This window comes from Prionailurus bengalensis, chromosome A3 (assembly GCF_016509475.1).
Source record: "Prionailurus bengalensis isolate Pbe53 chromosome A3, Fcat_Pben_1.1_paternal_pri, whole genome shotgun sequence".
NCBI lineage: Eukaryota > Metazoa > Chordata > Mammalia > Carnivora > Felidae > Prionailurus > Prionailurus bengalensis.
Window position 1 is genome coordinate 63,430,009 of NC_057354.1, and position 12,321 is coordinate 63,442,329.

The following is a 12,321-nucleotide window of genomic DNA, read 5'->3' on the forward strand; positions in this document are numbered from 1 at the left end:
CATATTTAAAAATGGGACATCTGAAAAGTTGACCAGGAATTGTGTGTAAATAGTCAGTCCTGGTCAACTGTCAACCTTTGTTTTAGAGTGAGGGGGTGGGAGACTGCCTATTACACCCTGAACCCATAAATGCCACAGTTGTTGGATTGGTGCCCTCCAAACAATTTATTCAGTTTTGTAAGAGAAGAACAATTCCCATTTTCAACAGGAAGTAAATGCTTAGCTGCTGGACATTTGGCACATGGAGATAAGTGAGAAGATTCCAAGGAGTTAGTTGACTCTAAGGTTACATAGTTTCATTAATACCCCCTATTTTTACCCCATCCCCATCACTCCTGATCTAGGTCTTTGCTGGATTCTGTGGGGAAATTAGCTCCCCGGGGAAACCCAGGACCCTCCAGTCCTAATTCTAGACTATGGTTTCTGCTTCATCAAAAACAAGGGGATTAAATGAACGTATGCACATTTTATGGTGAGCTTGTCCTTGCACTCCCAATCTTCCTGTCTTACGTAGCTCCTAAAATGCCGGCACAAACATTTATCCTATGCGGGGAGATTAAAAGCCTCTGGAAATCTTATCAGCCCAGGAGGAAAGAGGAAATAATGCTGACAATCAGTGGTTCCCCAACAAAGCCCAGCCAGATCATCTAATGTTAAAGTTCATAGTCAATAAGCCCCATATATGTGCTAAAACATCTAGGCAGCTTTTTAGTCCCTTAACCTTAAATGTAAGTAGGCAGCTCATGAATGACCAGACATCTAAGGAAAGCCTCTAACATGAAAGAGAACAATCAGAAAACAGAACAAAACACAACATTGTTTATGCAGGGAAAAGGAAATAAAACAGAACAAACAAAATCCTATCATTTAATATTCCCAAAGAGAAAAGATACTGCACCCCTGAAACAAGGAATATTCAAGGAATAAATTAAGAACTCTTGCAAATTAAAAACATGGTAGAAGAAACAGTAAACTTAATAGGTAGGTTGGAATATAAACTTAAGGTAAATACCTGGGAAGTAGAGCAAAAAATGTTAAAAAGATGGAAAACAAGAGAGAAAAGATTAGAAATTTAGAGAACTAGTCCAGCATGTCCAAGACCTGAATGATAGGAAGGCTCTGGAGTGGACAAAATCAATGAAATGAGGCATGAAAATTTTCCAGAATTGAAGGACACAAGATTCTAGATTGAAAGGTCTACCAAGTACCTAGCACAGCAGATAAAAATAGTTTCTCCCAAAGACACATCATCATGAGAGTTTACTATAGACCAAAGAAAAGATTCTGCAAGCTTCCAGGTGGGGTGTAAACAGGTTATATGTGAACAATCAGGAATCAGAATGGGATTTTTAAGACATGCAAGTTCTCACATAACCTTCTTGAAGAATCTCCAGAAGGATGTGCTCCATGAAAAGGAGAAAGCAAACCAAGTGAAGAAGCCACAGGATTCAGGAAACAGGAGCCCCAGTGTGGGGAAAAGTGGAGGGACCTTCCAAAGAAGACAGCTGTGTCTTGGCAAGAGGGGAATCAGTCCAGATGAGTGCAGGTCAGAGACTCTGGAAGCAGCTTAAAGAAGATGAAATTGGTAGAAAATCAGGCATGAATGAACATCTTGAGAGATGATTTAATTTGGGATTTAGTTCAATAATTAAATGTAATAATTAAATAATTAAGTTCATAGAAAGCTAGATAAATAAAAGAACAAGACACTTAACTCTAGGGGGAAAAGCTATATAGCAGAGGAAAAAGTAACTATGGTTTATTACGTGGTTCATCTCTGGGTATCATCCACAGTCACAGTAACACTAATACTGAATAGTGAATTAACCAAAGATAAGATGTAAATGTGTTGGAAGAATGGGAGTGTATCTGTGTTGATGGTGAGGAGATCAATGAGCCAAATCCTCATTCTCCTTAAGGGAGTAAGTAGAAAATCACTAAACTAAAAAAAGTCAGCAAAAAAGAAGCATGTTATTTAGATCATGAAAGTAAATATAAAGAGAATTGCCAAAAGAGTGTAATTATTTTTATTAGCAAATCTTATGGAACTAGTCGGTACTTTATGTGTATTTATGGCTTTGATAAACATAAAAACAAAAGAAAAATTAAATCAAATTGTGAAGTAAATGGACTTGTACAGTCTTTTGAGGGGAAATCTTCGTAATAGAATGTTTCCATGAAATCACTATCTAACCAAAATAATTTATTTTGAGTTTTCAGGGTATATCAAAAAGAATCAAACTTTCTGGGTTATATATTTTGAGTTTAGATTCATTCAGGATCAGGATTATTACATGGCCTTGAATTATCCCATTTGTAATTGTTGACATTTTATTGCTGATACAACTTTTGGCATTAAGATCTCTTGTCTGATTTTGATATTGCTTGTAGGTAATACTTGCTTGAAATATTTTTCTGTTCCTTTACTTTCAACCTTTTAATGTCATTTTTTCAGTATGCCCCTTTAAATATTATATAGCTAGATTTATTTCTTTTTCCAAATAGTGAGATAATCTCTTTAAATATATCTGAAATAATAATAAATGCATTCTGTTTCTACACATCATGATGCTGAAGTTTTCTTTATCTCCTCCCCTTCCCTGCCTTTTTCCCCTTCTGATGCTTTGCACGCTATAGATTGAATTTCTGTAAGCGGTTGTCCTTAACTCTTTAAAAAGAAAGGCCAGTACACATACTTTATATTGCAATAATAGAACTCGAAACTGAATGTGGTACGGGAATAAGGAAATGTTAGGGAGTTGGTGGTAGCTACAAAAAAATAATTTCTCTATAGGGTAGCATTGTGGTGGGGGGTTTGGTGAGGAGAAGGATGGGAAACCCGTAGCTGTGGGAGCTGAGCGTCAAAAATAGCAAGTACCACAACTGTTAGGATGGCCAGCACCGAGTCTTCTTTAGAGAATAGGCTTTAGAAACTGGGCATTTTCTAAAACAGAAACACCTCCTTCAATTTAAACTTTGAATTAAGCTCTTGAAATTTAGGTAATTATTCAGCTTTGACGGATCCTAGGAGTTGCTAAATGTTGTATAAAACCATTAGAAGCCATATAATGGAAAAATGTCAGGCAATCAGAAAGACTTCAATGGTCTCATCTTGTCTTAGAACTAGTAGTCTTTCCATCGTTATCACAAAACTACCTCCTTGGAAAGCCTGAGGATGTGTGGGAATGGGCTGCAACAGGGTTTGCTGAATTCACATTTTGAGTAGGATGATTAATAAAACTGAAGGAGATCTTGCACTGTGGAGAATAAGTCAGCTCCCAATGGCTTAGTCTGCCATGGCTTTGCAACAGCAGCAGGCTTTTTAAAATTCATAATATAGGCATGTTTTCATAAAACAAAAAAATACAGTTTTGAGATCTAGACCCAAAATGGCACTGTGTCATTTCCACTGCATTCTGTGGGTCATGGCAAGTCACAAAGCATCCCAGAGTCCAAAGAAGGGACAATGGACTTCACTTCTCAATAGGAAAAGTGGCATGTGCGTATAGGGAGGAAGGAACTGATGGCGGCCATCTTTGGTAGCTATCTAAGCCTGACTAGTTACTTTATTCATTCAGACTCTTGCATTCCTGCTTATGTCCTTGCTCCCTCCCCTACACTGCAGCTGACCTCACAAAGGTCATGAATGACCTAATTAGCATATTTTTGCATATATTATTTATCTTACAACATATTACGTACATGTATCTTTCAATATGTTACTTATATTTCTTTTTTTTTGAGAGAGAAAAAGAGGGAGGGGGGCAAAGGGAGAGGCAGAGAAAGAATCTCGAGCAGGCTCCATGCTCAGCGAGGAGCCCGACATGGGGCTCATCCCATGACCCTAGGATCATGACCTGAGCCAAAATCAGGAGTCAGATGCTCAACCAATGCACTGAGCCACCCAGATGCCCCTAGTGTTTTTTTACTAGAGAAGTTTTCAAACATACAAAATAAGCAGGATATTATAATGAAATCATTACCCAGCTTTAATGATTATTAACTCAATATCAGTCCTGTTTCATCATACCCTGACTCACTTCTCCTTTCTTATTTTATATTTGAAGCAAATGCCAAATATATTATTTGGCAAATGCCAAATATAAAATAAAATATATTTTGAATATTTTATATTCAAAAATAGAATGTATGGTATCTATTTATATATGTATGGAAATATCCATTTATATATTTAGACAATTCGGTTTTTGGACATTTGTGGCTTTTATTTTTACCATTCAAATTATAACACTGCAATCACTACCATGTATTTTTAATTGGTGAAATACTAACAGATTTTTGACATCACTTTGGCCTGTTTTCTTATTTTTATCCTCACAACTTCCTGTAAGGTAAGTAGAGGAGGTTACATTATCCTTATTTTATCAACAAGAATTTTAGAGCGCAATGTCAAACTGTTGAATAGTAAAGTGAGAATTAGAACCCAGGGGGCGCCTGGCTGGCTCAATCAATACTGCACGTGACTCTGGATCTCAGGGTTGTAAGTTCGAGCCCCACGCTGAGTGTAAAGATTACTTAAAAATAAAATCTTAAAAGAATTAGAACCCAGATCTCTTGAATCTACTTTGTTCACTTCACTTGCTAACTTATTCATAAAAGTAATACATGTGTATGATAGAAATATACCGCTATATAAATAACCCTTGAACACCCATTAAGTATTAGATACATGCTGGACACTTTCCTGTTAAATATTGTGAGATAAAGGTTACCGCTTTTACAGATAAGGAATGGAGGCTCAGAGAAGTTAATGACTTACCCATCATTACATAGCTCATAAGCAGTGGAATTGTTTCTAATTTAGGTCTTCTTGCCTCCAACTTCAGTGCTCTTTCCACTTTTCCCTACATTAATATTTCAGGGGCTGCCCTTTTTTTTTTCCAAGTTATTTTATTTATTTTTTGGGAGAGAGCAGGGGATGGGCAGAGAGAGAGGGAGAGAGAGAATCCCAAGCAGGCTCTGCACTCTCAGCACAGAGCCCAACGTGGAGCTCAAACCCATGAACTGTGAGATTATGACCTGAGCTGAAATCAAGAGTCTGATGCTTAATTGAATTAAGCAACTTAAGTTGGTGGCTTAACCAAGCCACCCTGTTGCTCCAAGGGCTACCTTTTTTTTTTTTTTTGAGAGAGAGAGAGAGAGAGAGAGAGAGCATGAATGGGAAGGGGCACAGAGAGACAGAGACACAGAATCCGAAGCAGGCTCCAGTCTCTGAGCTGTCAGCACAGAGCCCGACATGGGGCTTGAACCCACAAGCCGTGAGATCGTGACCTGAGCCAAAGTCAGTCGCTAACCAACTGAGCTACCCAGGCACCCCAAGGGCTACCTTTTTTTTTTTAATTAAAAAAAAAAACCAAAAATGACTCTTTGAATAGGTGCTTTTAATTAACTTGTATTCGAAGTCATACACATATAATTTTCATTGCCAGCACATTTAGCCTCTTCATTTATAACCTTACATCCCAAGTCTTGTAAAATAGTGTGTGTGTTGTGTGATGCCTTTTATAGTGGAAAGTATAAAAATCTTTTTTTTTGGTAAGGTTATTTATTGCTTGCTACTGAGCTTTTAGAGTTTTACTGTATGGCTGGTATGTGCAACATGTTATGGAGGATATAAAGGGTCCTCACACGTGAAGTCTGTCTTTAAGCAACTTTAGTTGGGAAAATAGTACAAGGTAGAGAGTCAATGCCATAGGAGCAGAAGAAAAGTTATTTGGCAGCAGTAACCACACTATCCTTCATATATGCATAGTGCTTTACAGATGTAATTTTATTTAATAATCTATAATATACTGAATACCTACTGTGTATAAAGACCTGTATTAGGGTATGTAACAGTGAGGCAAAGAGAGAAGGCTTCTGCCCTGTTAACACTAGAAACCCACCTTCAGAAAGAGAAATTTGACCAGATATCTCTATAGTCCTTGCCTTAATTTGCTTTGCTATAACAAAATACTACAGACTATATAGCTTATTAACAACAGACATTTATCCTAGTTCTGGAGGCTGGAGATCTGAGGTCAGGGGTATAGCTAGGTCAGGTGAGAGCTCTCTTCCCTCAGAGGTTGCAGACTTCTCATTGTATCCTCACATAGTGGAAACGGCTAGGGAGCATTCTGGGATCTCTCTGATAAGGATAAGGGCGCTAATCCCATTCACGAGGGTCCCACCCTTGTGACCTCATCACCTCTCAAAGACCTCACCTCCTAACACCACCACAGTGGGTGTTAGGATTCCAACATGTGAATTCTGGGGGAGACACAAACATTCAGATCATAGTATTCCATACTTGGCCCCTCAGATTCATGTCCTTCTCTCAAACAAAATACATTCATTCCCTCCCGACAGCCCTAAAAGTCTTAATAGCTCTTCCAGCATCCACTTACAAGTCTATAAAGTGCAGAGTCTCATCTAAATCATGTATGGGTAAGACTCAAGGTATGATTTATTCTGAGGAAATCCCTTCCAGCTATGAACGTGTGAAACCAAACGAGTTATGTGTTTCTGAAATACAATGGTGGGACAGACATAAGATAGATATTTTCATTCCAAGAAGAAGAAATAGGAGAGAAAGAAGGGACAACAAGTTCCAAGCAAGTTTAAAACCCCACAAGGCAACTAACATTATATCCTAAGACTTGAGAATAATCTTGAGATGTTCAACCCTCTGGGATGGAGGTCTTAGCTTCTGGATCAGCTGGGAGTGAGGGATCTCACCTTCTAGACCCTGAGGGGCATTTGCAGCCCAGTGGCTTTGCAGGGCAGCTCTCATGGGTTGCAGTTGCACACTGATGGTTCTACCAGTCTGGGGTCCAAGGGGTGGCCCCACCCCCATGGCCTTGATTGGGAATTGCCCTGGTTGGGGTTCTCTGGTGGCCTTGCCCTTGAAGTGGCCCTGTGCTTGGGTTGTATGCTCGCAGCTCTGGGCAGTTTCATCCTTCCAAATCTAGGTGGAGGTAGCCATGCTCCCAGTGGCTCTGCTGGGCAGGGGTCAGCCCCCCATGGCTTTGGGAAACAGCACTTTGGTTTGGTTGGAAGTTGTGTGGCCTGCTAAAACCCAGGAAATGCCCCACCACAAGTTTGTGAAATTGAAGGGGCAGCTCTGATGATTTCTGAATTGCATTTAGGGTTCTTCCTCCTTGCCTTGAAGAATTGCCTGATGTCATAGCCATAGCTCTAAGATCCCATCCTGTAAAATCCAAGTCCAACAGCCAGCCTCATTCCTTCCTCTTCAGTTCACATGGACTTTTCCTTCTTCAGTCGCTACCTAACTCTTTGGTTCAAACCCATACTGACCCCTTAATCAAAAGGTGGTTTGGGGGGCGCCTGGGTGGCGCAGTCGGTTAAGCGTCCGACTTCAGCCAGGTCATGATCTCGCGGTCTGTGAGTTCGAGCCCTGCGTCAGGCTCTGAGCTGATGGCTCGGAGCCTGGAGCCTGTTTCCGATTCTGTGTCTCCCTCTCTCTCTGCTCCTCCCCCGTTCATGCTCTGTCTCTCTCTGTCCCAAAAATAAATAAACGTTGAAAAAAAAAAAAAAAGGTGGTTTGGTCACACCCTGTCCTCTCTTGAACAGACTTTCCCATTTCTTTCAATATGGAAATGCTGAAAAGTATCCAGATTTTTAGGTTCTATTTCCTCTTTGATCAACTATCTTTAAATCATTTCTCTGGTCACATTTTACTATAAGCATTCAAGAAGAATTCGGCCACTCCTTCAACAGTTGGCTTAGAAATATTTCCTCAGTCAAATATCCGGTTTCATCACTCACAAGTTCTACCTTCCACAAAACCCCAGGACAAGAATCCAATTCAGCAAAGCCCTTTGCTGCTTTATACCAAGGATCACCTTTCCTCTTGTCTCCATTAACATGTTCTTTATTTCCATCTGAGACCTCATCAGAATGGCCTTTACCATCCATCATATTTCTACTAATACTCTGTTCACAACCACTCAGGGATTCTCTAAGAAGACTGAAGCTTTCTCTACAGCTTTCCTTTTTGCCTTCTGAGTTCTCACTGGAATTGCTTTAAATGCAATTTAAATGGTGTGTTCGTGGCAATGTAGGTTTTTGTACCATGCACCTCAAAATTCTTCCAGCTTCTACCGATTACCCAATTCCAAACTCACTTCCACATTTTTAGGTATTTGTTAACAGCAGCACTCCACTCTCGGGACCAATTTCTGTCTTGGTCTGTTCATGCTGCTGTAACAAAATACGACAGACCGCATAGCTTATGAACAATAGAAATTTATTTCTCACAATTCTGGAGGCTGGAAGTCTGAGATCGGGGTGCCAGCAACGCCAGGTTAGGGCCCTCTTCTGGGTTTTAGACTTCTTGTATTTTCACCTGGCAGAAGAGGCTCAGGAGCTCTGTGGGATCTCCATTATAAAAGTACTAATCCCATTGGCTAGAGTCCCACCCTCACATTGGGCGTTAGGATTCCAAGGTGAATTTGGGGGGAACACAAACATTCAGACCATAGCAATCCTTTTAGGAAAGTATTCAGTCCTTTTTTTTTTTTTTTTTTTCTCTCAAGACTTCCAATTTTTAGAGCAGTTTAGGGTTCACAAAAAAATTGGGTGGTGCAGAAATCTCCCATATATTCCCTGCCCCCACACCTGCATAACCTCTCTCATTATCAACATCCCCCACCAGACTGGTACCTTTGTTAAAATTGATGAATCTACATTTACACATTATAATAACCCAAAGTTCGTACATTCCATGGATTTGGACAAATGTCTAATGACATGTATCCATCACTAGGGTATCATACAGAGTATTTTCACTGCCCTGAAAAGCTCTTGTGCCCTGTTTATTCATCCCCCACCTCAGTTGCATCCTTTTCAGATTGGCTTCTTTCGTTGAATAATATGCATTTAAGTTTCCTCCATATCTGCTCATGGCTTCATAGCTCATTTCCTTTTAGTGTTAAATAATGTCATTGTCTGGGTGTACCGTGGTTTATTTGTCTGTTCACCTACTGAAGGACATCTTGATTGCTTCCAAGTTTTAGCAGTTATGAGTAAAGCTGATGTGAACATCTGTATGCACGTTTTTTGTGTTGACATAAGTTTTCAAGCCCTTTGGATAAACACCAAGAAGTGTGATTGCTAGATCATATGGTAAGGGTATGTTCAAGAGTATGGTAAGAGTTTTGTGAGAAACTGCCAAATTGTCTTCCAAAGTGGCTATACCATTTTGCATCGAGCAATGAATGAGAGTCCCTGTTTCTCCACATCCTCAGCTCCACATCCACTAGCATTTTGTGTTGTGAGTGTTCTGGATTTTGGCCACTTGAACAGGTATGTCAGTAATCTTTTTTTTTTTTTTTTTTTTTCCGCTAGCAAAATTTTACAGATCAGCAACTTGTTTGTGGGTTTTCCTGGCAACCTCAGCAATATTCAAAATTGAGCTTAAGTCTCCATGAGTGCAAAATTTTCCTTAAAAATATAATGTAGTTACACTGTAGAGGCGATGATTGTCAGCCCACTGCCAGTAGTGGAAGGATGTAGTGTTGGCGTGTACCTGCCAGTTGGTTTTTTTGTTTGTTTTGGTTTAAAGAATATCCTAGACTGGAGACAGTGCTTGTCCAGCTGCTTCTATGCAGTGCCATCGTCTATAACAGTAACTCAATAGAATGCTTTTAGACAACAGTACTTGCTTATTAAATGTTTGAAATATTTTCACAAAAATTAAAGATGATATGGGGTCCAGAGAATGCACTTAGGAAATATCTATTTATGTACCCAAATACTTGAAACCTTTTCTAGAAGTTAGATCCCTGCAATAAATGGTCTTTGAAATGCTGCTCTGGGGACAGGCAGTTAAGTTAATACATATGGTGACAATGGAATGTTTTACACTTTTGTTATCCAATAGAAATATAATCTGAGACACATACGTAATTTAAAATTCTCTGTTAAATTAATAAAATGAAAAAGAATTTTATATTTTATTTAATGCAACATATTAAAAATATTATTTCAATGTGAGTCAACACATAAAATTACTGGGATAGCTTATACTTTTTGTATTGGTTTTCAAATAATATGTGTATTATTGAATTAAGTGTGTATTTTACACTTACACATCTCAGTTCACACTTCAAGTGAATCCACATTTTAAGTGCTTTTGGACAGCACAATGCTATTATTCCCCAGCCGTCAGTCACTTTCTGAACCGTTTGGAGGCAAGAAGACCAGTGTGCTGTTGAAATAATGAATGCCCTGAGCCAGTGCATACCGTACATCATCACTATCATCTTTTTGGGTGTCAGTCCCTTAAAAGTAATAGCCATATCTGAACAGCAGCCTTGTACCACTTCCTGAGGATTATTACACATGGTCTCTTGAATAAGATGTGCATTGGTTTTGTATTAAATACAACTCTTCCTTCAGAATCCTCTGCATTTTCTGCAAGAATTCCAGCTTATTTAAGGCCAGCTGCCAGCTGCATATCTTCAGATAACTCCCAAATGACACTTCAATCTGCACACTTCTCAGACTTACTGAAGAGGCTGTCTTTCAGATTCTATACTTGACAATTTCTCCTTCCACGGTCATGTATTAGAGCTTGCCAAGTTATAGTGTGGCCCAGATAGAAAGGTTGTGATAAAGCCCCGGTACACAGAAAACACGCTGAATTGTCAAAGACAGCAAATGTAGTGGGATGTGTAGGAAAGAACCAGTTGTAGTTGTCGCTGTGCTTTTCAAAGACATATTTGTAAGTTGTCCTCATCTGTATCCACAGGTCATTTTTTGAAAGATTTTTTTATTGGGGCGCCTGGGTGGCGCAGTCGGTTAAGCGTCCGACTTCAGCCAGGTCACGATCTCGCGGTCCAGGAGTTCGAGCCCCGCGTCGGGCTCTGGGCTGATGGCTCGGAGCCTGGAGTCTGTTTCCGATTCTGTGGCTCCCTCTCTCTCTGCCCCTCGCCCGTTCATGCTCTGTCTCTCTCTGTCCCAAAAATAAATAAACGTTGGGAAAAAAAAAAAAGATTTATTTATTTATTTATTTATTTATTTATTTATTTATTTATTTTGAGAAAAGAGAGAGAGTGCGAGCAGGGGAGGGGCAGAGAGAGAGGGAAAGAGAGAATCTTAAGCACACTCCACGCTGCCAGCATGAAGCCCAAGGAGGGGGAGAGGGGGACTTGATCCCACGAACCCAGATCATGACCTGAGCTGAAATCAAGAGTCCATCACTTAACCCACCGAGCCACCCAGGCGCCCCTCCACATGTCACTTTTAAAAATATTAAACAACCTAACAATCTATCATTTTTAGGACTGTAGGGCTCTGCTTTGTCAGTGTTTGGCCCAAGTCTCTTTCAATAATGCTCATCTTGGATTGTCCAAGGCTGATACAGTCAACACGGATACTGTTATTAACATCCACGCGTTGCACTTCTGAAATATTTAAGAAATCTTTTCTTTTTTGGGGGGCGAAGGTAACGGTGATCAGGGTCTTTACCTCTGTGTTGAATGTTACCTGGCCACATAGTTGTCAAACACAGTAAATGCTCCCAGCAGCATACTGGTTTAAAAACAAATAAAAAAAGACACACCCTTCTAAGGGTTAAATTGTAGTGTAGGGCTAACGCTTAGCTTGAAAAATAACAGCTTTGTGTTGACCCTGAAGGTTAAGAGATAACAGCCTTGCTTTGCTCTTGTAAACTACGCCTCATACTCTTGTAAATTAGGCCTCACCAATTAAGGAAACAAAAGTTCAAAGAAAAGAGCATCAGAGGCAGGGTCAAGGAGATCCACTGGTTGCAACTTAGAGGCAGAAAGTCTAAAATAAACACCTCATTAGGCAACTGTTTCTAACTCATCTGGAAACTGTTTCTTTGTTCTGTTCCCAGGTGATGATAAAACGATGTGATCGGTTATAAAAACTCTGTACCCCGGCTGTTCGAGGCCGCACTCTTATCAAGAGTGTTGGTCCTGATCGGTCGGCCTTGCCTCTCATTGTAATAAACTTTGTTGTGACTGTCACTGGTGCCCATAGCATTCTGTTTCAGGAGTCGTGTGGATACAACGCCCTGGACCGGGTCCCTGCAGCCCACCCAGTCTGAGGCTAGGGTCGCCCTCCAGGCTGGGACACTCTAGCCATGAGAAGCCACTTCTCTGTGGTTCTGAGAAGTGGGTGGGGCTGGAGCTAGGGGTCAGCTGTTGGGACGGGACCGGGGTGCTGGGGTTTGAGGTGCGCTGAAAGTTCTGGAACACCAAGCAACAATGAAACTGAGAATGAGCAAATATCGAGGGACAGACAGCTATAATGTTGACCATATTTCAGCAC

At 40.2% G+C, this 12,321-nt stretch overlaps 2 protein-coding genes across 4 annotated transcripts in view; one reads left to right on the plus strand and one right to left on the minus strand.

The window, feature by feature from the left end:
• The window catches only part of PLEKHH2 (pleckstrin homology, MyTH4 and FERM domain containing H2), a 115,617-nt gene that overhangs the window by 15,991 nt on the left and 87,305 nt on the right, over window positions 1–12,321 (plus strand). The gene's annotated exons all lie outside the window — the stretch shown is intronic.
• C1GALT1C1L (C1GALT1 specific chaperone 1 like) lies at window positions 10,009–10,780 on the minus strand (the record flags this gene model as incomplete). Its single annotated transcript, XM_043553188.1, is given in 5 exon segments — window positions 10,009–10,247; window positions 10,250–10,390; window positions 10,393–10,554; window positions 10,557–10,606; window positions 10,608–10,780. Coding segments are annotated over 5 exon segments (585 nt in total), but the record flags the coding sequence as incomplete, so codon positions are not given.